Source organism: Linderina pennispora (genome assembly GCF_002104995.1).
Source record: "Linderina pennispora strain ATCC 12442 chromosome Unknown DL89scaffold_8, whole genome shotgun sequence".
Classification (NCBI taxonomy): Eukaryota; Fungi; Kickxellomycota; class Kickxellomycetes; order Kickxellales; family Kickxellaceae; genus Linderina; species Linderina pennispora.
In genome coordinates this window covers 501,560-523,940 of record NW_024468256.1, presented here as the reverse complement: position 1 = coordinate 523,940, position 22,381 = coordinate 501,560, and the positions used below count along the sequence as shown (strand labels likewise).

Here is a 22,381-nt window from a genome sequence, read left to right as displayed (position 1 = left end):
CACTAAGTGTCATCTGATGGGTGCACCCTACGTTGCGGCTGTCTGACTCCACACTCTACACGTCTACGTTTATTCCGCACATACCGGCGCTGAGCATACAATTGCTCCAGGGACCCGCCTAGAAATCAATCCAGAAAGTGAAATTACTGTCAAACATGAAACCGTAAACAGACACAATGGCGCGGCCCTTAGTCGCGGTAGTGTACGTTGTCGTAGTGGATATTGTGGAGGAACCCGCCGTTCATGGTGCGCGAGACTGCCATCTCAAAGTCCCCCCGGTTGTTAAACATGTGCTCGGCCGCCTCCTTGTTCAGCGGGTCCTCAGGGTTAGGTGCCAGGAATAGCATCTGCAGGCCAAAAATGATAGACTTGATGTTCAGCACCGGCTTCCAGTCCTCGCGCAGGATGTTGAGGCAGACGTGTCCTTCGGTGTCAATGTTCGGGTGGTAGATTTTTTGTGTGCACAGGACCTTGGGCGCCTCATGTGGGTAGTTCTGGCTGACAGCGAATGTGAACTTGAACTCCCCGCCTCTATAGATGCCTACAGAGGAAATTAATTAATAAGGGGAAAGTCTATTTAGTACGACCTGCTCTGTACGTGTGCTGCACGCATTGCAATAAAATGCATGGTGCATATACATACCCGTAGGGGGCCTGTAGGCAACAACAAAGTTGAGCCGGTCCTTAGGGTCCGGGAATGACATTGTCGTGTTCCGGTCAAGCTGGAGCTCGCCCATGTCCTTCTGAAGACGAATGTGCGCAGCCGTGACCTTGGGCTTCTTCTTCTCGGCCGCAGCCTGGTCCTTCTTCATTGACCAAATCTTGAGCATGGTGGCAGTCAAGTAGGTATAGACAAATGCAAAGGAAAAGAGGGTGTGTACGCTAATTCGAGACAGGAAGCAAAGGAAGCAGGCAAAGCGAGTAGAAGACGAAAGGAACTTGAAAGAAACGACCCACGGCACAGCTAGTGGCACTGGCCAAAGCCAAAAACTCGCTCCGAGCTGTCCGCTGATGATTACATCCGCTGGGGTGATCAAGCCTGTCCACTTTGGGCGACAAACAAGCGGGGGCCAATGAACGCGCAGGAATCATTCCTGGCATCACGGGGCGCGCTTTGTGTACGTTTTTTTTGAATCAGCGACATCCCATCGCGGCTGGGCGACGAAGGCGCCTTTTTCTTTTCCTCTCTCCTCCGCTTCCTCCCCCACATTTTTATCATTATTCACACAGCAAAATTTGTCGTAAGCAAGCATGGGTGTGCCTCTATACGGCTTTATCGTTATTATCAAGCCCTCTGGTGGGGACGGCAAAGTCTACCCCCTTACCGAGACACGGGTGACCATTGGAAGGTAAGGTTTATAGCGAATGCAGAGGTGCTGAGATAAAGCCGAATTCAGAAACTCATTTGTGTGCATGTGCTCAACAACACCGGTGGCTTTATTTATAGGCAAGATACATGTAACATCCGTATCCCAAACCTTAAGGTGTCAAAGGAGCATTGTGCTATCCGGGTTGTTGGCAGGAAGGTAAGTTGAAATGCGCAGTACATTTTTGAAATGCACAACGCATTCCTACTAATTCATGTTCTCTCTACGTAGGTTACCCTGACCAACCTGAGTTCAAACAAAACGATTGTCGGTGGGCAATTTCTTGCACTTGGCCAGCAACGCGTTCTTCGATATGGCGATATCATCACAATCGCCGGTCGATCTCTGCGATATGAAAAACCAACCATGAGCTATACCGAAACAGCGACTCCGCCCGGTACCCGCATTGACATCGGATCGCTTCCACAAACTCCACAAACAGAGCCCGTACCACGCCAGCACCGGCGCGCTGATGGCCCGGAGAGCGCGAGTCCGACGACTCCCACAGTGCGTGCAAAGCCGATGCCTCTTTCGGAGGGACGGACACAGCAGCGGGCAAGACTAGTGAGATGTGCGCTGCGGGCGGCGGACATTAAAGCAAAGATCGACAGATGGAACCTGTTCTACTCCGAGTCCGACGATCAGCCACGGAAGCCCAGCGGACCACGCAGCCGGCAAGGTGCTGACGCGGTTGGTAGCGAGGCTGATCTTACTGAAGAGTCACCGCCAGCAGATTTGTTTGATGATCTTGGAGAGGGCACCTCGCGGAAGCGCTCTGTGCCTTCGACACCACATGACGATGGAGATGGAGATGAGCGGCGGGCGGATGAAGCGGCCCAGATCATAAAGGGGTCCAATGTGGGATCTCGCCGTCCACAGCTCACCACACCGGTATCAGGCCGGAAACGCGCTCGGCTCCTCGAGAATGGTACTGCACAAAGCGAGGGCAAAGAGTCTGCAGCATGCCTTTTGCAGCGTCGGACATCTGTGCCGCAGTTTATGGACGGGCTTAAGAACTCCAGAGACCCTGGTGTCGACGTGCATCCTGTGATGCTATCTCAGCCGCAGGAATTGATTACACCGGCCCAAAGCAGTTCATCCGCTTCGACACTCCCCATGAAGTCTACTGCTTCAGCGTACGGTTCTGAGGATAAGACGTCGCGCGTGACGATTGGAGCCAATGCTGAGTCAGCCTTCACCAAATCACCCACCCTACAAAGGAAGCGGATGACGATGCAGTTGCGTAGCCAGCGCAAGGAGCAGGAGAAGGACAAAGCACTGGACCCGGTTGATGCTGCTACTAAATTGGTGAGCGTGTCAGGCGAGAAGCAGCAGCCCCAGGCAGAAATGCATCGGCGCAGCGCTATGCCAAGCATGACATCACCACTAAAGCGCACATGGTCAAGCGGAGGACCGTTCGCAGCAGCTCGCAGACTCTGTCCAGAGTCCCTGTCGTATCTACCACCGTGCACTGGGCCGATGGCTGTGTCGAATGGCCAGACCACCGAAGGCGACAGCAGTGACGAGGTGCCGACGGAGCCCGAACCAGAGTCAGAGAGCGAGGACGAACAGCCAGCCCCTGTAGCAGCCAGTAATGGCCGGGCATCGCAGGGGTTGCTGACTAGGAAGCGGCACCATCTGACAGATGACGAGGGCACGCCCCCGCGCAAAAGCGTCAGATTTGGACCCCCGCTGTCTCCCGAGCTGTTTGACACCCATGAACCGCCAGCAACCCCGCTGCGCCGCGGAACGCCGATGCAGATGGCCCCCGGTGCAGCCAGCATTCTGCGTCAGACCCCGGAGTTTGTGCAGATCTCGACCCCGCACCCAGGCGTTTTCGGCAGCCATGTGTTGCTCCGTGGGTCGCCTGGGGCTTACACCGGCAACACGTCGCTGATCGGCAGCTTCGCCCAATTCGCCACTGTCAACTCAGCCGGATTCAGCGGGTATCGATAGTCTGCTGGCACCCTAGGCTGTCACGCAGACGCATAACGCATCAGTATCTCTCAGCTATTGCCTCTGTGACTGAAGAGAGTCCCGCCAGCTCCACTGTCAGTTCCAGCGATCTGGCAGCCGATGCTCCGTCGGCCAGCCCGAGCATGATCACTTCCCCTGCCACCTTGAACGGCCGTCAGCGCCGGCGCCGCAGCTTGCGCGCCTCTGAGCGCAGACGCAGATCAACCATGGACAGCGATGTTTTGGCGAAGAATGTGCTAACAGCTGACGAGTCACCGCCAGCCTCGCCGCTGCCAGCATCACCACTCGGTGCGTCCCCGCTGCCAGGGTCGCCACGGCAGATGCTGCGGGCAAGTGTAGCTGTGGCGCCGTCGCCACTTGGAGCACCATCCAGCGGACCTTTGGGTAGCCCGGTGAGACGCATCCGCAAGCTGCGGAAGGACCGCCGGGTCACGATCCCGTCATCTCCAGAGGAGGCAAAGGAAGAGTCCTATTCCCTGGAGGACATTGACGCTTCGATCGCAGCAATGGCTGCGGCACTTGGCGAGGATGTGCCCCAGTTCTTCAACAAAAAGTCTGCGAAGAAGGAGTCACCAGTCGAGGAGAAACCCATGGAGGAGATTGATGACGGCGTGAACCCTGTGCCGCTGCCCGAATCCAGCATTGCGCAGGCGATTACTCCAGCACTAGGGCTAGCGGAAGCAGTGCAGCTGGGGGTGGAGAAGGTCAAGCAGATCCAAGGATCGGTGCTGAACGACATTGACGAGGACCGTGAAGACGATGAGGACAGTGAGAAGGCACTGGACGAGCTCGACAAAAACTGGGACGCAGTAACGCCTCCGCGCAAGGGTGTAAAGCGACCGGCGCCCAGGGACCGCGGCAGCCGCAGCTCGACATCGGAGGCCGTCGATCCATCGGCGAAACGTCCTCGCAGGGACCCGCGTAAGCGTCTGTCGGCATCCGAGGTTCTTTTGCGCGAGCAGGCCGAGCTGCAGGCCCGAATCAGTGCAACCAATATGGACAACACGAGCGACTTGGCGGCCGACACTGGCGCAGCCCCCACAGCGACACCGGAGAAGCCAGACGCAACGCCGAAGAAGAGCAACGCAGCGTTTTCGCGCCTCGACTTTGACACACCGGTGCATGAGCGCAGGCGGTTCCGGTCCCTCGGTCTGAATTTTGGTGCGAAGCCAACCGAAGCGCCGGCACCCGATCCTGAGGCGGAGGTGTTGGACATTTCCAACACCAGCATCGAAGAGATCATTAGCCGCCGGGACCGCATTCATAGGCTGCAGGACCGTCGGCGCCGTCGCCAGACGGCTGCCTCGCTGCGGCGCCGGCGGTCGTCGTGGCAAGGCTGGGTGCCGGCGAGCCCGACCCCACCTGCGCAGGCAGCCACCAATGTCGGCGGCTATGCCTTGCGCAAGCGGCAGGTGCCACCTGTCCGCCCAAAGAAAGCGGCGCCCTAGAGTGTCCGCAGGCCAGGCTGCCCCCTCGCGATTTGCGAGTGTGCGGCGCCGGCTGTAATTAATATTCCAATGTCAATATAGTTTTTCTCTTTCTCCATCCTATCTCCTGGAAGTAACCAGAGAGTCTAGTGAACTAGTGTCCAATGTCCAGGGCGAGTACAGTGAGAATTTTCTCCTGAACGGATTGTTCGGTATGTCAAGTGGTAGAGGGACCTGGCCACCCACTGTCCTCAGCACGATCACAGCGTGCATTGTGGTGTGTCCTGAAGCGTTGACCTCATCATTGCTGCTGGTGCCTATGACTAGTGGCCATGTGCAGCCGCCATCACCGTCCAATCTTAGCGCACAGGAGGAGGATGGCGGCAATCACGCGAGCCTGCCACGTGCCCCACCAAAGCGGCTTGCTGGCAACAACGCGTCAAGACCGGCGGACTCTGCTGCTGCCCCTTCATCTTCACTCGGACATTTTTCTCAGTGAATACATTGGGCAGTATGCATCCACCACTTTCAACACCAGCACTGCGTAGCGCAACGCCCACAGCGGCCAGGACTCGCAAGGGTATTTTCAGCTTCGGTTCTGCTCGTGGACGCTATGCCGCCAGTGACCCGCAGCAAAGCATGCCTACCCACCTCGCCCGGTACCGCTGGATCAGGACTGGGAGACAATCGATGCCTCCAGCATTCCTGCCGATGCTGCTAGCGAGGGCAATACTGGAAACCCAAAGTCTCACGTTGCAGACATCACCACTATACCGCCAGCCACCAAGCTTGGAGAGAGAGTAGACAGCGGGACGGAGCATGCGGATACTACCGAGCAGGTGGAGCTTCGCGCGCTAAGTCAGCCTGTGGTCGAAGACGAGAGTATCCTTTTGTCAACAGCAAACCTTAGGGCGCCATCTCGCAAGCCTTCAATCCCTAGCCTCAGCCAGAAGCCTGTCGACTACCAGCACCCCTCGCCATGCACCATCCCCGACAGAGAAAGCCAGGAGCATCCGCTCCGTCTCAGTCTGTCAGTCGTGTGCCGAGCAGTGACCAGACTGTCGGCATCGTCACGCAACAGCATCAGAGATCGGATCGAGGACACCAGGCCGCTCCGCTGAAAGCACCTGTGTCGAAGCCGCCTCAGAGTACACGCAGACCTGGCCGCCTGCCCGCAAACCGCAAGGCTGAGGCGCCGGCTGTGGAAGACACTGCCATTGCGGCCGTCATTGTCGGCGGCCATGCCTTGCGCAAACGACCAATATCGCCAGAGCGCCCGGCAGAGACGGCCCATATGCAAAGTGCAGCCAAGGCTGCTACCAAGCCCAAGGCGCGTCGTAGGCGCCCCGTGCCGAGGGCTGCCACGCCAGCAAATCATCCAGCCTCTGCTACTGGTGCTGCAACCGCTCTGCCTACAAGGGTGTCGAAGCGGGCCAAGCGGGTATAGCTTGTTAGCTAAAAATCAAATGTGCCGATTTATGCTGCTTAATGCAAGAAACGCTGTAGACATTAAGCTGACTGGCATCGTTGATTTCTTGGCTGCGAGCAAATTTTCCAAGGGGATTCCCGTGTATCGCCGTGGTTGCCGTAAGCAAGACGACTGTTTGCTGGGCCATGCCTTCCAGCACCTGCCTGACATTTATAAAGCAGCAACCGCCCTTGGATGCGCAAGCTGCTTTCTGCATATCTCTCCCTACTACTTTGCTAACCTGTATACTCTCATGGACGGCTTTTTAAGTACTGTCGAGTCTCAAGGATTCCCGCTCTCAGTCCTGGACACGCAAACATCGTTCAGTAATATCCCTTACATATTCTTTTATGAGAACTCCGATGGAAGCCCTGACTTTATGGACTCCGACGCTTTGCGCACTGCTTTCTACAAGACACTGGCAAAGTACCCGATACTTGCAGGATATATCCGCATGGATGGCCATGGCCAAGCCAAGGTGGTGGTTGATAAGGACGATTTGAACATGCCCGAGTACCTCGAGACAGCTGTCGACAATATCAGCTACAGCGCAATAAAAGCAGCACAGTTCAGCGCCGACACGTGGCCAAGCGGGGTGGCCACTGTCGGCCCAATTGCGCGCGCTGGAGCAGATGGGAGCCTGAAGCTGCTGAATGTGCATGTCGTGAGACTAAAGAACAACAGCGGCGCGATCCTGCTTGTCAACATCCCACACTATGTCGTTGATGGGATAGGATTCTTTGGTTTTGTGAACCGCTGGGCTGAACTGACAAGAAATCCTGAGGCTGACGTCCCTTCTCCCTGCTTCGACCGCTCAGAGATTGATAGTCACTTGTCCGAGGAGCGCCGCGAGCAATGCGACTTCATTCAAAAGCTGTATACAACACCGACTATACCTGCGACGTTTCTGGCCTGGCTGTCTCCAAACTCGCGTGGAAGGATCCTGGACAAGGCAATGAATGTGGCTAGTGCTGATGGGCATACATTCCTTGCTACTCGCCAAAAGCTCGATGTGCTAGCGCCAGCAGGTTCTGAGACATGTCTCCAGCGGTATGCGTGTTTCTGACAATGATCTGCTTACAGCGCTTATTGCCAAGACGATGGCACAGGCGCAGAAAATCTACCCAGACTATGTTTGGCAGGCTGCTCAACCGAGAGACTGAGCAAGGCATTGCCCTTATCTGTGATATTCGCCACCGCATTGGCATGGCGGATATAGACTACTCGGGAAACGCGTTAACCTCGCAGTCCATCCTGAACAGTCTCGAGCAGGTCGAAATGCCGACAACTATAGAGTCCCTAGCGACAGTCGTCGAGTCAGTACGTCGAGCAGTCGATGACCTCGATGCCCCTCTCATTGCTGGGTTCATTGACTTGATTAATTTGCATCCAACCGGCTTCACTCGGCCCATGGCATACGCAGCCTCGCACAGAGCAAACTTGCTTGTGTCAAACCAAACCAGATTCAGAATGTATGACGCAGATTTCGGACATGGAGCACCTGCTCTAGTGACGCCCATTCCAAGATTTGTTGCCAATGTTATCGCCTTCATGCCAAGCCCTCCACCAAGCAAGGATGTTCGTGTGTTCGTGTCTGCAGAATCGGCTGTGATGCAGGCATTCCTTCACGAACGAATTCTGCAACAGCATCCTCGAGCTTATGTACTAAATCTCGTACACTACATCCCTGTCAAGCATCACAGTTCTTGGTATGTTAAACAAATATCAACGTACCACACATTGGTAGGAAATTGGCAATATTCAGTCCATGTTATTCAGCAACCGCACCTGCGTCACTCGTGCTTGGTGAGGATCAGACGGCAGTCCCGGGCTGCATTGATCGGAACAGTGACCAGGAAGTTGACAGAATCCATGCGTTTCGGGTAACCGGATTCATCCAAAACGTTCGGGCCGAGGTGGGTGTAGTCTGCTGGAAGCGACAGGTCATAGTCCTTAAGCATGTTGGCGAATATCGTGTGTAGTTCGAACCAGGCCATATGCCTGCCGGGGCAAATGCGCACGCCATGGCTGAATCCGAAAGAAGTTGCGGCGAGCCTCCTCGTTGTTGACGAATCGTAACGGATCGAACTTGAGCGGCTCTTCCCATGCGTTCTTGTTTATTCCCAGCGCAGTGAAGTTGACATAGATATCGGTGCCAGCAGGGATGAAGTGGCCCTTGAACGTCACACCACCCGGAGGAGACACCCGTGGGAAGAGGCCAGAGACCACAGGGAAGACGCGCAAGCACTCGTACAGGCAAGCCTCGACATATGGCAGATGCTTCCGTACCTCTGCGCTGGTGATCACATGGTCTGCGGGGAACCGGCTGCGAACCTCATGGACCGCCTTTGCGTAGTATCTCGGGATGCAACATCAGCATGTGAATTGTCCACTTGAGGGTGTTGGATGACGTGTCGGCACCAGCAAGCAGCGCAATGTTAGCCTCAATCTGCACCTGCGTATCTGTCATCTGCACCTTGGACTCGGGATCCTGAGCATCGAGGAACCCTTGCAAAATATCGTGAGGCTTCTCACCTCCCTTAGCCAGGAACTCCTTGCGGCGCGCGACACACTCTTGCCCAAACTTGTAGAACTTGTCAAACTGTCTCTGCCAGCTGAGAACAGCCAGCGATCCAGGGAACCGCCGCAGTGCATGGAACATGGAATGCGCGCCAAACAGCTTGACCGTAGCATCAACCCACCGCATCACTGTATTGTCGTCGTTTTTGAGGCAGTTGAACTCTTGGCCAAACGCCAGCGAGCCGATAATGTCAAATGCAGCAAGGCCAAAGTCGCGGTCGTAGTTGATCTCAATCTTGCCATTGGCTGACTGCACCAGCTGGGAATCCCACCGTTCTTTGAGCGACAGGATTCCGTGGTTAATGATGGTCTGCTCCATCTTGGCCATGTGCGCCTGGTTGAAGTACGGCCCGATCTGGCGCTTGCGCATCTTGACAAACTCAGGGTCTCGCCCCGACAGAGTGTTCTGGATACCCATCGCGTCCATGCCCTCATAGAATGGGCTTTTGACAAACGCGTGCGATCCAAGCACGACGCGTGCATCAGAGGGGTCACCAACTACAACTGCATTGGGCTCAAGAACGTAAACGTCGCCATACTGCAGGTACTCCTTGCGTGCTGTGTTTCCAATTTTCCCTGTTGCATTGATGAGCCTGGCACGCAGACTGGTTAGACGTGCAAGGAACGGGCCGGGGATGTTGCGCAGCGGGGAGAAGAAAAGCGCGTAGATGACCTTGCACCCGAGAATAGCGGCAGCGAGGGTTCCTGTGATCTTGGCAGCGCTGATAGCCTCGAGGCGCTCAAGCACATCCTCCCAGTTTATCGATTGGAAGCAGATTGGACATTATGGACGAGATATAGTTATTATGTTTCAGAGATGAAGAGAATAAAGGACACCTGTGCCAGTCGCATTGAAAGCGTGCGCCATTTATAACGATGCGCCCTTGGGAGGTGAAAGCTGGCTAATTGCCAGGACCATAGCGAATGGTTTCCGGACCGGTCTGTTCGAGGTCAGAAATGTGCAGTGATCTTCATGAGCGATTGGCCACCGAATATTTTGTAGCCAAGGACTGCACATGAGAAGCAGGCCAACGTGCTAGAGCTTGGTAGCATGTTCAGAACCTAGCAGCACACGAAAAAGTATGCAAGATGCATGGCAGGAGCCAGTGCTTTCCTACTTGCTTTGCGATTGGCACGGTTGAGTACAAAACTGCATTGGCAGCCGACATTCCGCACTATGGTCGGACTGGATAAACAGAAACGATTTACCCTCTAATTTCCGCAGAATGACGCGCACTTGCTGAGATTTACTTCTCCACATTCTACTGGCACACAAAGTCTGGATGGAGTCTACAGATACGTCCGCATGGAGCACAACCAGAGTACCAAATCTAGAATAAGCTGGATCAAGGATGCGTTGCCGAGCACCTCTGGGAGGCTGTTCCAGCATTGATTCGAATAGTTTCTACTGTTAGAATCTCCAAAATCCGATTACTGTGAGCTACATAGGTTTTATACCATCGCTCACGTGGCAGAGCCAAAAATAAAAGAAAGCAGCGGGATAAAAAACTTTGTGCTCACCTTTCCCTTCCTTCTTCTCTTTAGCTTCACATTCAATATAATACTTGACTCTGTCACTTTGTGTTGCTGATATGCTCACACCGCTCGCACACCTCTGGTTTAAGATACCATCGCTTGATAGCTGATTCAGAATTCGTGCTACATGAAAAATACACGCATTCACATATCAGGTATTTTTCATTTCTCGCTATTTGTTTCCTCCTTTTGTCCTACATCACCCACCGTGTGCCCCAGGCCTACAACAACTAATACCACTCAAGAGCTATCCATCAACACAGTTGCAGATTGGACAAACATGTTACTCGTGTCGTCCTCAGGTCCGATCAAAGCTACTGCTGGTGCATGTGGAACAGTGGCCATATCACTGGATGTTGCCATGGAGACAATCCAGTCGGGGAAAGCGAAGGTGATGATTGCCGGATGCATCTGACTCGTATTCACATAATGTCGCCTCTACAACAGCGCAGATTAAGGCAACCACTGATGCACTGGAGGAGCATGCGATAGGCCGTACACGCTAAAGAAATGTCTCGCCTGTGCGCAACCACCCGCAGTGGGTTTGTTGAGAGCATTGGGTCGGGAATACTGATTCTGATGTCTGCAAGTGCTGCAATTGAGTGCGGAGCGCCTATATACGGCGTTCCTGCTATGACAGCGACTGCAACAGATAAGGAAGGCCGCACAGTACCTGCACCAGGTCAAGGGATTCTGACGACAGTTCGGGAGTCACCGAGCGCAATACCTTCGCTCATGCTTGATTTCAGGTACCGCCATCGCAAACTTCAGGCTAAGCTGGCAGACATCAGTTCATGGACACAAGAGGAGAAGGAGGGGCTACAGACTGAGCTTGAAGCTCTCGAAGCTTTGCATAACAGCTCCAAGTTTGACGATGAAGAGTTTGTGCGGTCGAACGAAATCTGTATTGAAAGAAAGGCACAGGAAATAATCAAAAATGCACAGGACATATGGAGCGACGAATTCTAGAGGAACGACCCCGTCATCTCTCCACTGCGCGGCTCGCTAGCAACATGGGGGCTGACAACAGACGACGTTGATATGATATCTCTGCATGCAACGTCCACAGTTGCCAGCGATAAAAACAAACCCCATGCATGCGGCCAAGCTTCTTGAGCTGCTGGTCGATCACATGGGTATGCTCTTCCTGCAGTGTGCCAGAAGTAGCTGATCTGGACACCCCAGAGGGCCGGTGGCGGCCTGGATGCTCAACGATGTGATTCAGTGCATGCAGACCGGAATCCTGCCAGGAAATCACAATCTGGACAACGTCACATCCGAGCTTGTAGAGTGCAGCCACCCTGTTTTCCCCAAGCAAGTCAATCCAGACGCCGGAGATTAGTGCCGCACTTCTTACATCATTCGGGTTCGATCAGGTTGGTGGAGAGATTCTTGTTCTCCACCCAGACTTTGTGCACGCAGTTCTTTCACAAGAAGCACTTGATCAATACCGCCGCAAGGTGAAAGAGCGCGAACAAAAAGCAAACCGCTACTGACAGGATGTGCTTGTTGGTAACCACACGTTTGTACAGGTGAAGAATGCACTGCTATTCACACTTGAACAAGAGCCATATGTATACATGGACTCTGCAGCAAGGGCCAGGTATGACCCAATCTCTACGACATACAGCTTCTATCCTTTTTTGTGACAGGGCAGACAAATTGATGCAAGCCTGCAAGGCAAGCCGCATAGCCTCATACTGGGGTACGATCATGATAGTATCTAGTGAGAGTAGATAAAAATCAACAGTGTGTGGTGGCCGCGCGGGCGAGTCAGACTACACTATTACCACGACAGGCATATCGGGTATTTTCTGTGACAGATAGGGAGTGATTAGAATGAATCATATGTTCTAGCTGATTCTGCAAGCATTTGAAATAATAAAAATATAATGGGGCGCTATATACAACTACTCACAGTTATAGCTTCTCGAAGTACATTGTATTCAACTCCCAATAGCCTGTGAAGCCGACCATACGTCGACTATACTCAAACAATCCTTGCATGACTACTATCATTCCGATTCGCGCATACCAACACCGCTGAATGAGAGTACTGAGTAAAAATGGCAGTGTCTGAGTAGGAAATAGTACTAAAAGCCAAGGAGCACAAATGAGGAGGAGGAAATAGTCAGACCGCTATATTATTACGCCATGGCCAGCCAGTGATGCACAATTTTCGATCCTACTTAAATGGTATGGAAGCTAGTTTGGAATGGGCGGCTACGCGGCTTTTCATGAATAGGAAAGTGGCAATAAATAGGCTTGTTTAACGTATTAGCGTGTTGGTGTCCGCGCACCATGAATATGCAGACACAGTACGCTGTAAACCTGTTTGATCTATTGGAGATCCAATACTGCATACTATGAATGAGCATATTCTCTAGATATACTATTTAGTGTCGCCGCATGCCATCCTTTTGTGCTTTTGGATATAATTGAAAGAATACATTGCATCCTACGCATTCAATATATCCATGGTGCTGTGTATATACCGTAAATAAATATGCCCATTGTACATATACGAGAGGCTGAAAGAGATTACATTACTCTGTGCCAGCGTGGCTTTTCCAGTCCCTTGCTTTTGAACAAGGCGTTGAACCAATTAACTTGTCCACTACGTCACCCTTAGCACATTGGGCTGGAGCAACATAGCGTTAGTGAAGGGATCACCACAAGAAGATCCCGCAGCAGGATGAATGTCTATCGTGCCCCGTGAAGCCGCACATGCTGATCCCTCTATCACACAACTGTATGCATGGTTGCAAAAGAGTGTCAAGTTAAATGCCGCTTGGTGTATCACAGCTGGGCTTTAGCGAACGTAGTCAGTACTTTCCAGTAACAAATAATCAATGCCCGAGTAGGGAGAAATCGCCAGGGTGATCACTCTGGCCAAAACGCTAGACTACCTTGTCTGTGGCTATGCCTCTATCGATTCCAAGTCTTCTTGTGTTTCTTTGGTCGACATATTTATTGATACTCTTTTGCTTCAACTAGCCTTAAAGCCAGTTCGCTAGCTGTCTAAGGAATGTGAGCATATATCTGCTGGGCCTGGATGTCTATATATTTAATTCTCGCAAATAAAAGGCAGCGAACACCAATCATCCAGGCAGTTCTACAATATCCCAAAAAAGTATAAACTTGCCCAAGCAGAAATGAGTTCGGACGATTCACGCAAAGTTCCAGATATGGACGACATGTCCACTCTATGGCACTGGATATAGTCCCTGTCTGCCTCCCTCGTAAGCACATGTGCGTCATGTATTGGCCCTTCCAAAGTTTTGCAAGCAGTTTTTTGTGGATACCCAAATATATCGAGAACCATGGACGATGAAAAAGGTGTATTCAGAAAAGGCTTAGTTCATAAAGACGTCCATCCGGTTAAGCTTGGCATAGGTGTCAGACGGCATGCGGAACTGGATCATGCCCGCAAAGACCATCAGGCCACGCGCCTTTTGACGCAGTATCAGCATATTCGACTGCTTCACAGTGTCCAGGAACGCCGATTCCTTCAGACCCAAGTACAGGTTGAGCAACGTGTCCATGGCCGCCAGCAGAATCAGCGAGAAGTTTTTGGTGATCGAGTCGTCCAGGGTGCGGATACGGTCGGCGTGCTGAGTGGCCTCGGTAATGTCGCCGGAAAGCGGGAGCAGGCCCGTGTGCGCAACAAACTCCAGCGCCTGCTCATACGCGCCGCGCTCGTGAGCCCGCAAAAAGTCGATGATTTCGAGCAGCGTGTTGCACGTCGAGACAGCATTGGTGTCGAGGTCGCGAGCAATGTTGTCGTGCTGCCTGTAATATTGTAGCACTGTACGCGCAACACCCTCAACGTCAGCTAGTGCATCAGCCTCGTTCTTGCGGCCATTGCTGCGCATGAACAAGACCTCGCCCAGCTGCTTGCTCAACACGTTCAGCACAGAGCTGTGGCGCTTGGCGAGGTTATAGAGCATAACAGTATCCGTGAGTCGGCCTTCATCACGGCTGTGGTCAGCCAACTTGTTGACGATCGTTTGCGAAAACTGGTCCGAGGTACGCAGCCCCATCAGCACCAGGTACTTCTCAAGATAGCCAGGCAAGTGCTTACCATCGGCACTGATGTCACCCAGGTAGCGGGCGTACTGGCGATTCTCATAAAGCGCATGGATAAGCGCCTGCTGGCACAGGCGGATTTGCCGCCCACGGGCAGGCTCGGCTTTGCCCAGACCAGGGAGCGTTAGTAGCAGCAGATACTGAGCCGCATCATCAGTCATGGTCGGCGGCAAGGCGCGAGCGTAGTGGACAACCAGCTTTGTAAAGTCGAGGGAGGTTTGACCGCCTTCATCAACCAGGAAGTTGGTAAAGGTGCCTGCCGAATCGCCACCAGGCACGCTGAGTCGCCCCATGTTCGCCAGTGCAATGGCAGTGTGGACAGCCTCGACCTGGTACTGATCGACCCGCGCGAGGTAGTCGATGGCATGGGCAAACAGGCCGCACAGAAGCAGGACACGGAAGTAGAGCAGCGGGTTAGCGCCATTCGAGTCAAAATGGCTGGGACCAAACTTGAGTACCAGCTCCTGGAGCGACTCGAGCGTGCTGCGCGGTTGCCCCGCATCAGCCAGCTTAGCAGAGTCGCGCACCATGGCAAGATGCGCCCACATGTAGTCCTCGGTGGTTTGCGTCACCTCGATAGTGGCCTTCTTTGGGACGTTACCGCGGCCAATAACGCGGTATAGAGCGGCCTTGTAGGGGTCCTGGAGCGATGTGTTGGTAGTAGCAATAGAGCTGCGAACCTGCGCTGCACCTTTGATGAATGCCTTCAGATGAGCGACAAATCCGGGGTCGCTGTCGACAATAACGTCCTCGAGATCCACTGCGTACTTGAGCAGCTCTTCTGCATAGCCGCAGCGATAGAGCATGTACATATGCGCCCAGATAGCCTGGTTCTCAAATGCCTCGAGAAACTCTGGTGCGTAGTTGCGAGCAAAATGAATCTTGAGATACCCTTCAATTCTGCGGTGGACCGAGGGTACGCCACCGACGTTAGCCTCGCGTGGGTACTGGGCAATGACGTTGTCGATATGCTCCACAAACGTCTTCTCCAAGTACTTGCACGCAGCACTAGCCACATCGCTTGGGTTACCTGCAGCATACGACGCCAGCAGACTCCACGTCTGCCCAACCTGCTTGCTCCTGAGCTCTTGGAAGCTCTCCGAAGACGCCTTCTCCAGGCCAGCAACTAGGTCAAACGGCTTGCTCGCCACGCGCGCGTTGTTGAGCGACTTGATGACCTCGGCATAGCGGGCCACACGCGGCTGCACGACCTTGTCCACGCCGCCCAAGTCAAACACCGATGACCCCTGGGCGCCGTCCAGCATCGAGTGCGGGTCGATACCCTGGTACTGACCCAGCTCCTCAAACAGGCGCTTCTGCGTGTCCTCCCACACACTCTGCATGTGCGACACCATATGGCGGTCAAGATCATCCAGCGTCGACAGCTCGCTCTCCTCGATGGCGCTGATAATCGACTGCTCCTGCTGCTGTGCCAGGAAGCTCTCGACATTGGCATCGTACTTTGGCTGCAGCAGTTCGAACGCGTTCAGCAAGGCGGCCGAGGCAGAGCTCTCCATCAGCTCGTCAGTGTCCACGCCAGAGCTTGCTAGAAGCGACTGGGCACGCGGGTCGAGGGTGCGTCCATGTCGCACTGAACGCGCAACAAGCTTGCGCGATTCAGATTCGAGCAGGCCAATTCCGCGCTGGACGGTCGGGATTTCCGACGACGCCAGGTGTGCATTGAGCCGCTTGGACTCCTCCAGCAGGTTGTTCAGCGAGAGGCTGTTCATGTTTCTTTTGCAATCAATAGGCAACGTATAAAGGAAAATAAAAGACAGAGACAAAAAACGAATTCAGCGAGCTATTTTTTTGTGGTTGAGGCTACAAGAATTGAAAATGTGGTGCCATTGCCTGGATTATGATCAAATTTACATTTTGTGTCTGGTGCGAGCCTTCTTGGCAGGCGCCGGTGACGCAGCAGACGGCTGCTCACCAGCTTGCTTCGCATCCTTTTTCCTTCTTTGGCCGCGGTGCTGCTGCGGGTGGCTTCTTGGCGGGCTTCTCCTTTTCCCTCATGGCGCCTTTGCCTGCGAATGTCCACAGCAGGATATTGTCGATCTGCAGCAAGTCTCTGTTTCGCAAGTGCTCGGACGGCAGCTTTCTGAAGTCCGCCGTCATCCTCTGGCAGAACTCGACGCGCTCGGGCGAGACAAAGTCCATCGCCACCTTGATGGCATTCGCGTAGTTGCAGACCTGGTGGGCACTGCCCGCAGGCACAAATACGGCGTCACCCGGGTTCTGGTAGATGCGATAGCACATGCCGTTCGCGCCAAACTGGGCATGGATCTTTCTGCGGTCGGGCTCAGTCAGGAACCTATCCTGGTTGTGGATCGGGTCACCCCACTGCGAGCCCTTGCTGGCACGGATATAGTCGCGCAGGTTCTCCAGAGCCGTGGGTGGATAGATGTCCCAGACTGCTGCTGCTGCCTTCTTTGGGCCGCCTTCGCTGGGCTCACCGCTGCCGGCCGGCTTAACAGCCTCCCTTGCAGACCAGATGCCCGGAACACTAATATCGTTTTCAGCCAAAAACGTTTTCGACGCATATGCCATGATATTGACAGCGTCGGCCATATCGCAGTGCAGGTTGGTTGTGCCTACACCGCCCTCGCGGTCGCTGGACCCGTACGCGCAATACATCTTTGGGCCGAGGTCAGGCGGAACAAATTCCTCGGGAAGCCGGTTCGCCAGATTGTATTTGCCTCCACGGCTGGTGTAGTCGTGGAATGGCAGCGCCTCCATGAAATTTCTGAAATGGTCCGGCAGACGCTCCTCAAAGCCCTCAGTAGGCGGCCAGTCTTTTAGCTTCAAAATGCTCCGCTTGATGCGCTTCAGTCGCTTCTCCCAGCCATCTGACTCCTCAAACAGGCTGCTGTACTCATCGTCCCCGTCAAAGGCACGGTAGAAATCCTTCAGCGGCCACTCGCCCACAAGATCCCCCTTGCGCTTGCAGTCGAGGACTTGCACTGGCTCGTCGCCGAAATTCTTAATCCACCACTCTGGCTTCCAGATCTTGCCCTTGAGTGTATCCAAAAGACCGCGGACCACCACAACAATGCCACGCCTCCAAACCAGCGAGAACTCGTCAGCAGTCAGCTCGTCCTTGTCGACATACAAAGGAGCCAGCTCCCAATCAGCGAGGGCAAGCTGCTCACGAGTGCGCTGCTGGATGCGCCTGATTTTGACTTCAACCTCGTCGGTGGCGGACGGGAATATCAGCATGGCCATTCTGCGCGACCGCACGCACTCGCTCAGAAATGAACTCGACGTCTGCTGGCGTGTACTGGGAAACACGGACGAACTGAGACTTGCGGTGGAATGACCGTAGCACTGGGAGGCCGACCATGCGGTTGGTGATTCGCTTGCATTTTGCAATGTCCTTTGGGCGCGTCTCTGCAGTATATACTCCTCCAGGCACTCCGATACTGTGCGAAACCCGGTGGGTTACATCAGTATCGTCCCACTCGGCAAAGCACCTATGGCATACCTCGAGCGCACATGAAGAGCACGAAAGATAGACGGCCGTGATCGTCGTCCGACATACATCACAAGTCTGGCGGGTGCCGAGATGCAAGTCCCGGTAGATCACTGGCGCTGCAGAGCACAAGAGAGCCGGATGCTGGCCGTATCCGTCATATGCACTATCGGTCATTGTGCGCATTGTCTCCAGCGACGGCTTGAATGCCTTGACAATCAGTGCGCGTGCCCTGGAAGTCCCAGACTCAGTGGCCGACTCGGATGGCTCCGGGTTGATATGGTTCAGGGCCGGAATCGAGGGGTCAGTCTGCGACTGGAGAATCGGCGAATACACGTACCGATCCCGCGTGCTGCCGTCATCCATCTCGATGTGCAAGCGAATGAACCTGCGGATTCCACTGAAGCGGCAGAAGCATTCGGTCTTGCGCATCAGGCAGCTTTTGCACTGAGGCAGGCCATATCCCTCTGAACTCAAACAAGTTAGTGACTGAGTGTCCAAAGAGATGTCAGCACTGCGGCAGCCTCTCTGCTCCATGAGCCACGGCACGTATTTTGCCTGCTGAAGCTTCAAAAACACCTCTGGGTCGACCAGTGTGGGGAACCCATCAGCCTCGTACTCATGCAGGCCCTGGGTCTGGATAATTCTCTTCATCGTCCCGTCGTTTGTGCGATTGCCAACAATAAAGTGCGCGGGCTCATCGGCTGTGGCAGGGAAACACAAGAGGCTTAAAGTCGGTGCGCAAAAGATCGTCCAGGCTGGGTCGGTTGTCAGTAGAGCTGACCAGGATGGTGGTGTTGCTGCTACGAATCAGCTCTGGGATGCTCGTTGGCATTTCTTCCAGTTGCATTCGCGCCCGCATCCGCTTCGGCGTCGGTTCCACCGTGCCCATTGGTGTCTGTGGCTGCGACTGTGCCTGTGCCTGGTCTCCTTCTGATATTGTCTGCACAGCTGGCTGCGACTGCACTTGCGGCTCCTCACCTCGGGCAACCTGTTGTTCGGCTGGTGGTTCTGCCGGTTGTGGCTGGGGCTGCTTCCTCTTCATCCCCCTGGCCATCCTTTGTGTCGCAGACCGCTTGTGGCCCTCTTCTGGTAGTGGCAGAATATCCTCATATGTCTGTGGGCGCGCAACACGGCGCTGCGACCTGCGCAGTAATGACGCTGACATGCATTTTTTGGTCTCAGAATCAAGATCCCTTGTAAATGTTCCCAGTTCCATGTCGCCATATGGCTCACGGCTGAAAAGCATCTTGAATACTGTGAGCACTGTGTTTTGGCCATTGGTACTGGCTGTCGCCCTCTCCTGCGCCATCTCCCTAAACCGCTGCTTCTGCTCTGGCGTGCTGGCACTCCAGTGCCTGTCGGCTGTATTGGCTATACCACCACCCTCTGCGCCTCCTACATGTGCCCATCGGGTTCAGTTAGAGGCTCAAAGCTGTTGTGCTAGATGCATGAACTGTGTAGATAGCGCAGCGTACCTGGGTCAGCTTGTGGAGAAGATGACATCGAGCTGACAACCTCGACGAAAAAGTCTCTTGCTTTGCCTCTTGGTGATCTCATGTTACGACAAAAGCAAGCAGTGGAAAATGAAAAAAAAAGGTAAACTGAAAGTAGGGAGGGGAGAGAAGACAGGAAAAGACGCAGCCGGCGGGAAATTTATAGCTGGTACAAAAGCCACCGGCAGGTGCCGTCACCTTGCAAACGAACTTGCCTCAACCGTCATCAGCAGCTGAACCAAATTAGCCAGAATCGGCTGCCGATTAACGGTGACGCCAAATGCCTCCAGAAACTGCTCGACGTTGACCTCAAGCCACCGCACACCTTGTGCCAGCGGCACCTCGGCCGGTATAGCCACCGGGCTGCGCACTACCCAACGTGCTCCGCTGATTCTGACCGGGATATCGCAGCGGCACAGCGCTGATTCTTGCCAAGACGCTCAGCACCCTCGCCACCATTGACAGCGCCTCCTCCTCCTGTATCCGCAACCCGCAGATGCACCACTCGCCAGCATCGTCGGTTCCAATCGGGTACGTCTCCAGCAGTGCTGCCGCATACTCTGCTCGCCGCCTGGCCAGCATTGCCCGCAGGTCCTCAGAGATGATGCGGTCCTGGCGCAGCTTCTCCCGGTGCTGCTGCACCGCTGCCTTTGCTTTCTTCAGTCGTATCTGTGCCTCCCTCGCCTGCTGCTGCTGATCCTCATTGTGGTCGTGAGCGGCTTCGACAAAGCTCGACGCCTCCTCGACCTGCCGCGTGCGCTCCATCAGCTGCTGCTTCTGGAGCTCGATCCTGGCGGATACATCGGCTACCTCGCGCTTCCGCCGCCAGGCCTGGTGCTGCTTGCGGAGCGCCTTCTCTGCCATTGCTCTCAGCCGCTCTGTTCGCTGCTTTTTTGCCACCAGCGTTGCCTCAAGGGTGCAAAGCTGCAGCACAACGTCGCAGCTGTATGCCTGGGCCGGTGGTTCCTAAAAATTACGTAAAAGTATTTAGCTCCTAGAGCTCCAGTGCCGGGGTCTCCCTGGTTGCAATGCAAGCCCCTAAACGGTACCTCAGCGGTCGCATCGTTCATAATCGCGGTAATAAAATGAGAAATGTACACTAGCAATGCAACAAGGGGAGCGGGAGAGCTGGGCGTAGACGAGAAAGGCAAAAGTGGTGTTTGAATTCTTTTGTGTGCAATTGAGTCGTATAAAACCATTAATTTTCAAGTTTACTTCTCGATGGTGACCTTGGCCTGGCCCGCCATCTGCACAGCCTGCTGCTGAGCAAGTAGCTTGGCGTTGCTGATGACCGGCTGCAGCTTCTCCAGAGACGCCTTCCACTGGGCAAGGCGCTCGGCAAGCACCGCCCACTGCTCCTGGCCGAACTTGCGGTACGTCGACCGCGTCGGCAGAACCGTGCTCGTAACCTGGTTCATCTTGCCCTGGATCAGACCAGCCCGAATGACATCAATGATCCACACCTCGACCTCGTCGGCATCGACCTCGATGGCCTCAGCGACGGTGCTGAACGGCACATCCTGGCCCAGGTTGTCAGCCGCAATCGACGCAACTGTGAGCAGGCGCATTTTGTCGCTGGCCTTCTCGATATCAACACCCAGGGCCTCGAGCTGCGCCTTGTTAGCCTCAACGTACGCCTTCCAGCCCTTGAAGTCGCTCGACAGCAGCGTGTCCAGCAGAGATCCGGCGTCACCGAGCTTACCGCCCTTGTTGAGCTCCTGCACCTGCGGCAGGTTGGCCAGGGCATCAAGGTCGCACACGGCGCTGATGTTGACATAGTGCACGATAGCAGACGAGGCAATCTGCGCCAGCTTCTCCGGCGACTCGCTGACCGTCTCCAGGAACACCAGCTCGGTCTCGTACGCCTCGCTGTTGAGGCCGGCAGCCTCGAGAGAATCACGGATGCTCAGCAAGAGCTCGATCTTCGCCTCAGACTCAATGCTCCACTCGCCAAACAGCGTAGGCAGCCGGGAGATGAGCGGCAGCAGAGTAGCCAACAGGTTTGTCTTTCCAGCAACCGCGACGATGCCCTTGAACACAGACGCGCGAATGGCAGTCGCCGGCAGCAGGTTGTACAGGTTGTTGAGCACCTTCAGGACCGCAGCTCCACTCTGGACATTCTCCGTGAGATCGGCAACAATTTCGCGGACGTACGTGTCGACCTCCTCGGGGCCCGCCGACTGTGTCAGGACAATAGCAAAGAGCTGGTTGTAGACTGCCTCGAGCTTGGCCTCCGGCGATGCCGCCAGAGTGCCGTTGCACGCCTCCTTCAGCAGCTCGGCAATCGAGGCCTCCTTCAGCTGGTTGACAAACGAATCGGCATCCGAAATCGACTTCACCTGCGCAATGTAGCGAGCAAGCTCCTCGACCTGGGAAACGGCCTCGCCGTCCATGAAAATAACATCCGAAGCGGTCATGCTCAATTTTTCTTTTTGTAAAAAAGTATAGAAATGAAGGGGACCGAAGAAGAGAAACTGAGGAGTTGAATTGGGGCGCAAGAAAAATTTTTCTTACTGCGACTATAAAAAAAGTGCGAGAAAATGTGAAATTGGTAAATGACCGGACTTGCGGATCCACGCGTAGAGCAAAGCCATTTGGCTTCGCCGACGATGCCGAAATGCGCATATTGACCCACAGGTGGCCATATATGCCGGTGATGCGCTTCACATATAGCAAAATGCAGATTCATCCAAAGCAAAAAAAGCTCCTAACCCCAGACGGGATTTGAACCCGCGGCCTTTGCCTTAGGAGGGCACTGCTCTACCTCTGAGCTACAGGGGCGATTAGGTGATAAACTTTTTGAACTCCTCAAAATTCTTGGTACTATAAATGTAAGTTTTATGCACTGACTGACAGATGAATGTAGCTGTATGTGGATGCGGACGTGCTACTTCTCACACTCTACTCCAATGCTATGTATATGCCTTTGTTGGCTTTCCAAATATTTTGATGCTAGATAACATAACCTC

General features: G+C 54.3%; 12 protein-coding genes and 1 non-coding gene across 13 annotated transcripts; 6 read left to right on the top strand and 7 right to left on the bottom strand.

Annotated features, from left to right (window-relative positions):
* Positions 1-54: 54 nt before the first annotated feature.
* Positions 55-830, bottom strand: DL89DRAFT_236055 (putative ubiquitin conjugating enzyme; the record flags this gene model as incomplete). Its single annotated transcript, XM_040884968.1, has 2 exons — positions 55-541; positions 644-830. 2 exons carry the CDS (start codon positions 828-830, stop codon positions 189-191), a joined length of 540 nt encoding a protein of 179 aa, XP_040742883.1. The 3' UTR covers positions 55-188.
* Positions 831-1,182: 352 nt separating this feature from the next.
* DL89DRAFT_172086 (uncharacterized protein) lies at positions 1,183-3,568 on the top strand. Its single transcript, XM_040883805.1, has 3 exons — positions 1,183-1,349; positions 1,448-1,526; positions 1,599-3,568. The coding sequence occupies exons 1-3, from the start codon at positions 1,252-1,254 to the stop codon at positions 3,321-3,323; spliced, it is 1,902 nt and encodes a 633-aa protein (XP_040742882.1). The 5' UTR covers positions 1,183-1,251; the 3' UTR covers positions 3,324-3,568.
* Positions 3,310-4,922, top strand: DL89DRAFT_172079 (uncharacterized protein). The gene has a single exon (XM_040883803.1). It carries the CDS (start codon positions 3,467-3,469, stop codon positions 4,790-4,792), a length of 1,326 nt encoding a protein of 441 aa, XP_040742881.1. The 5' UTR covers positions 3,310-3,466; the 3' UTR covers positions 4,793-4,922.
* An 872-nt stretch (positions 4,923-5,794) lies between these two features.
* On the top strand, positions 5,795-7,382 carry DL89DRAFT_172081 (uncharacterized protein). Its single transcript, XM_040883804.1, has one exon. The coding sequence runs from the start codon at positions 6,013-6,015 to the stop codon at positions 7,303-7,305; it is 1,293 nt and encodes a 430-aa protein (XP_040742880.1). The 5' UTR covers positions 5,795-6,012; the 3' UTR covers positions 7,306-7,382.
* A 650-nt stretch (positions 7,383-8,032) lies between these two features.
* On the bottom strand, positions 8,033-9,671 carry DL89DRAFT_275137 (putative cytochrome P450 monooxygenase; the record flags this gene model as incomplete). The annotated part of the gene is made up of 4 exons (XM_040889268.1): positions 8,033-8,267; positions 8,320-8,551; positions 8,583-9,549; positions 9,657-9,671. The coding sequence occupies 4 exons, from the start codon at positions 9,669-9,671 to the stop codon at positions 8,033-8,035; spliced, it is 1,449 nt and encodes a 482-aa protein (XP_040742879.1).
* Positions 9,672-10,865: 1,194 nt separating this feature from the next.
* On the top strand, positions 10,866-11,324 carry DL89DRAFT_258214 (uncharacterized protein; the record flags this gene model as incomplete). Its single annotated transcript, XM_040885590.1, has 1 exon — positions 10,866-11,324. One exon carries the CDS (start codon positions 10,866-10,868, stop codon positions 11,322-11,324), a length of 459 nt encoding a protein of 152 aa, XP_040742878.1.
* Positions 11,325-13,711: 2,387 nt separating this feature from the next.
* DL89DRAFT_213273 (NIC-domain-containing protein) lies at positions 13,712-16,162 on the bottom strand (the record flags this gene model as incomplete). Its single annotated transcript, XM_040884239.1, has 1 exon — positions 13,712-16,162. A coding segment is annotated over one exon (2,451 nt), but the record flags the coding sequence as incomplete, so codon positions are not given.
* A 111-nt stretch (positions 16,163-16,273) lies between these two features.
* DL89DRAFT_172026 (uncharacterized protein) lies at positions 16,274-17,839 on the bottom strand. Its single transcript, XM_040883799.1, has one exon. It carries the CDS (start codon positions 17,667-17,669, stop codon positions 16,374-16,376), a length of 1,296 nt encoding a protein of 431 aa, XP_040742876.1. The 5' UTR covers positions 17,670-17,839; the 3' UTR covers positions 16,274-16,373.
* Positions 17,840-18,545, top strand: DL89DRAFT_172045 (uncharacterized protein). Its single transcript, XM_040883801.1, has one exon. The coding sequence runs from the start codon at positions 18,010-18,012 to the stop codon at positions 18,385-18,387; it is 378 nt and encodes a 125-aa protein (XP_040742875.1). The 5' UTR covers positions 17,840-18,009; the 3' UTR covers positions 18,388-18,545.
* On the top strand, positions 18,546-19,669 carry DL89DRAFT_172051 (uncharacterized protein). Its single transcript, XM_040883802.1, has one exon. The coding sequence runs from the start codon at positions 18,705-18,707 to the stop codon at positions 19,428-19,430; it is 726 nt and encodes a 241-aa protein (XP_040742874.1). The 5' UTR covers positions 18,546-18,704; the 3' UTR covers positions 19,431-19,669.
* Positions 19,599-20,449, bottom strand: DL89DRAFT_172037 (uncharacterized protein). The gene has a single exon (XM_040883800.1). It carries the CDS (start codon positions 20,274-20,276, stop codon positions 19,722-19,724), a length of 555 nt encoding a protein of 184 aa, XP_040742873.1. The 5' UTR covers positions 20,277-20,449; the 3' UTR covers positions 19,599-19,721.
* A 109-nt stretch (positions 20,450-20,558) lies between these two features.
* DL89DRAFT_268155 (uncharacterized protein) lies at positions 20,559-22,009 on the bottom strand. Its single transcript, XM_040887816.1, has one exon. The coding sequence runs from the start codon at positions 21,827-21,829 to the stop codon at positions 20,624-20,626; it is 1,206 nt and encodes a 401-aa protein (XP_040742872.1). The 5' UTR covers positions 21,830-22,009; the 3' UTR covers positions 20,559-20,623.
* A 112-nt stretch (positions 22,010-22,121) lies between these two features.
* Positions 22,122-22,193, bottom strand: DL89DRAFT_t95. The gene has a single exon. It is a non-coding gene; the product is annotated as a tRNA-Arg (tRNA).
* Between the last annotated feature and the right edge of the window lie 188 nt (positions 22,194-22,381).

Excerpts from the sequence above, each read along its gene's own strand:
- DL89DRAFT_172086 (XM_040883805.1), top strand. The coding sequence starts at position 1,252 with ATGGGTGTGCCTCTATACGGCTTTATCGTTATTATCAAGCCCTCTGGT. Across the intron at positions 1,350-1,447 it reads ACACGGGTGACCATTGGAAG|GCAAGATACATGTAACATCC; the intron begins GTAAGGTTTATA and ends CTTTATTTATAG. Across the intron at positions 1,527-1,598 it reads TCCGGGTTGTTGGCAGGAAG|GTTACCCTGACCAACCTGAG; the intron begins GTAAGTTGAAAT and ends CTCTCTACGTAG.
- DL89DRAFT_172079 (XM_040883803.1), top strand. The coding sequence starts at position 3,467 with ATGATCACTTCCCCTGCCACCTTGAACGGCCGTCAGCGCCGGCGCCGC.
- DL89DRAFT_172081 (XM_040883804.1), top strand. The coding sequence starts at position 6,013 with ATGCCTTGCGCAAACGACCAATATCGCCAGAGCGCCCGGCAGAGACGG.
- DL89DRAFT_172026 (XM_040883799.1), bottom strand. The coding sequence starts at position 17,669 with ATGGCCATGCTGATATTCCCGTCCGCCACCGACGAGGTTGAAGTCAAA.
- DL89DRAFT_172045 (XM_040883801.1), top strand. The coding sequence starts at position 18,010 with ATGCAAGTCCCGGTAGATCACTGGCGCTGCAGAGCACAAGAGAGCCGG.
- DL89DRAFT_172051 (XM_040883802.1), top strand. The coding sequence starts at position 18,705 with ATGGTGGTGTTGCTGCTACGAATCAGCTCTGGGATGCTCGTTGGCATT.
- DL89DRAFT_172037 (XM_040883800.1), bottom strand. The coding sequence starts at position 20,276 with ATGGCAGAGAAGGCGCTCCGCAAGCAGCACCAGGCCTGGCGGCGGAAG.
- DL89DRAFT_268155 (XM_040887816.1), bottom strand. The coding sequence starts at position 21,829 with ATGACCGCTTCGGATGTTATTTTCATGGACGGCGAGGCCGTTTCCCAG.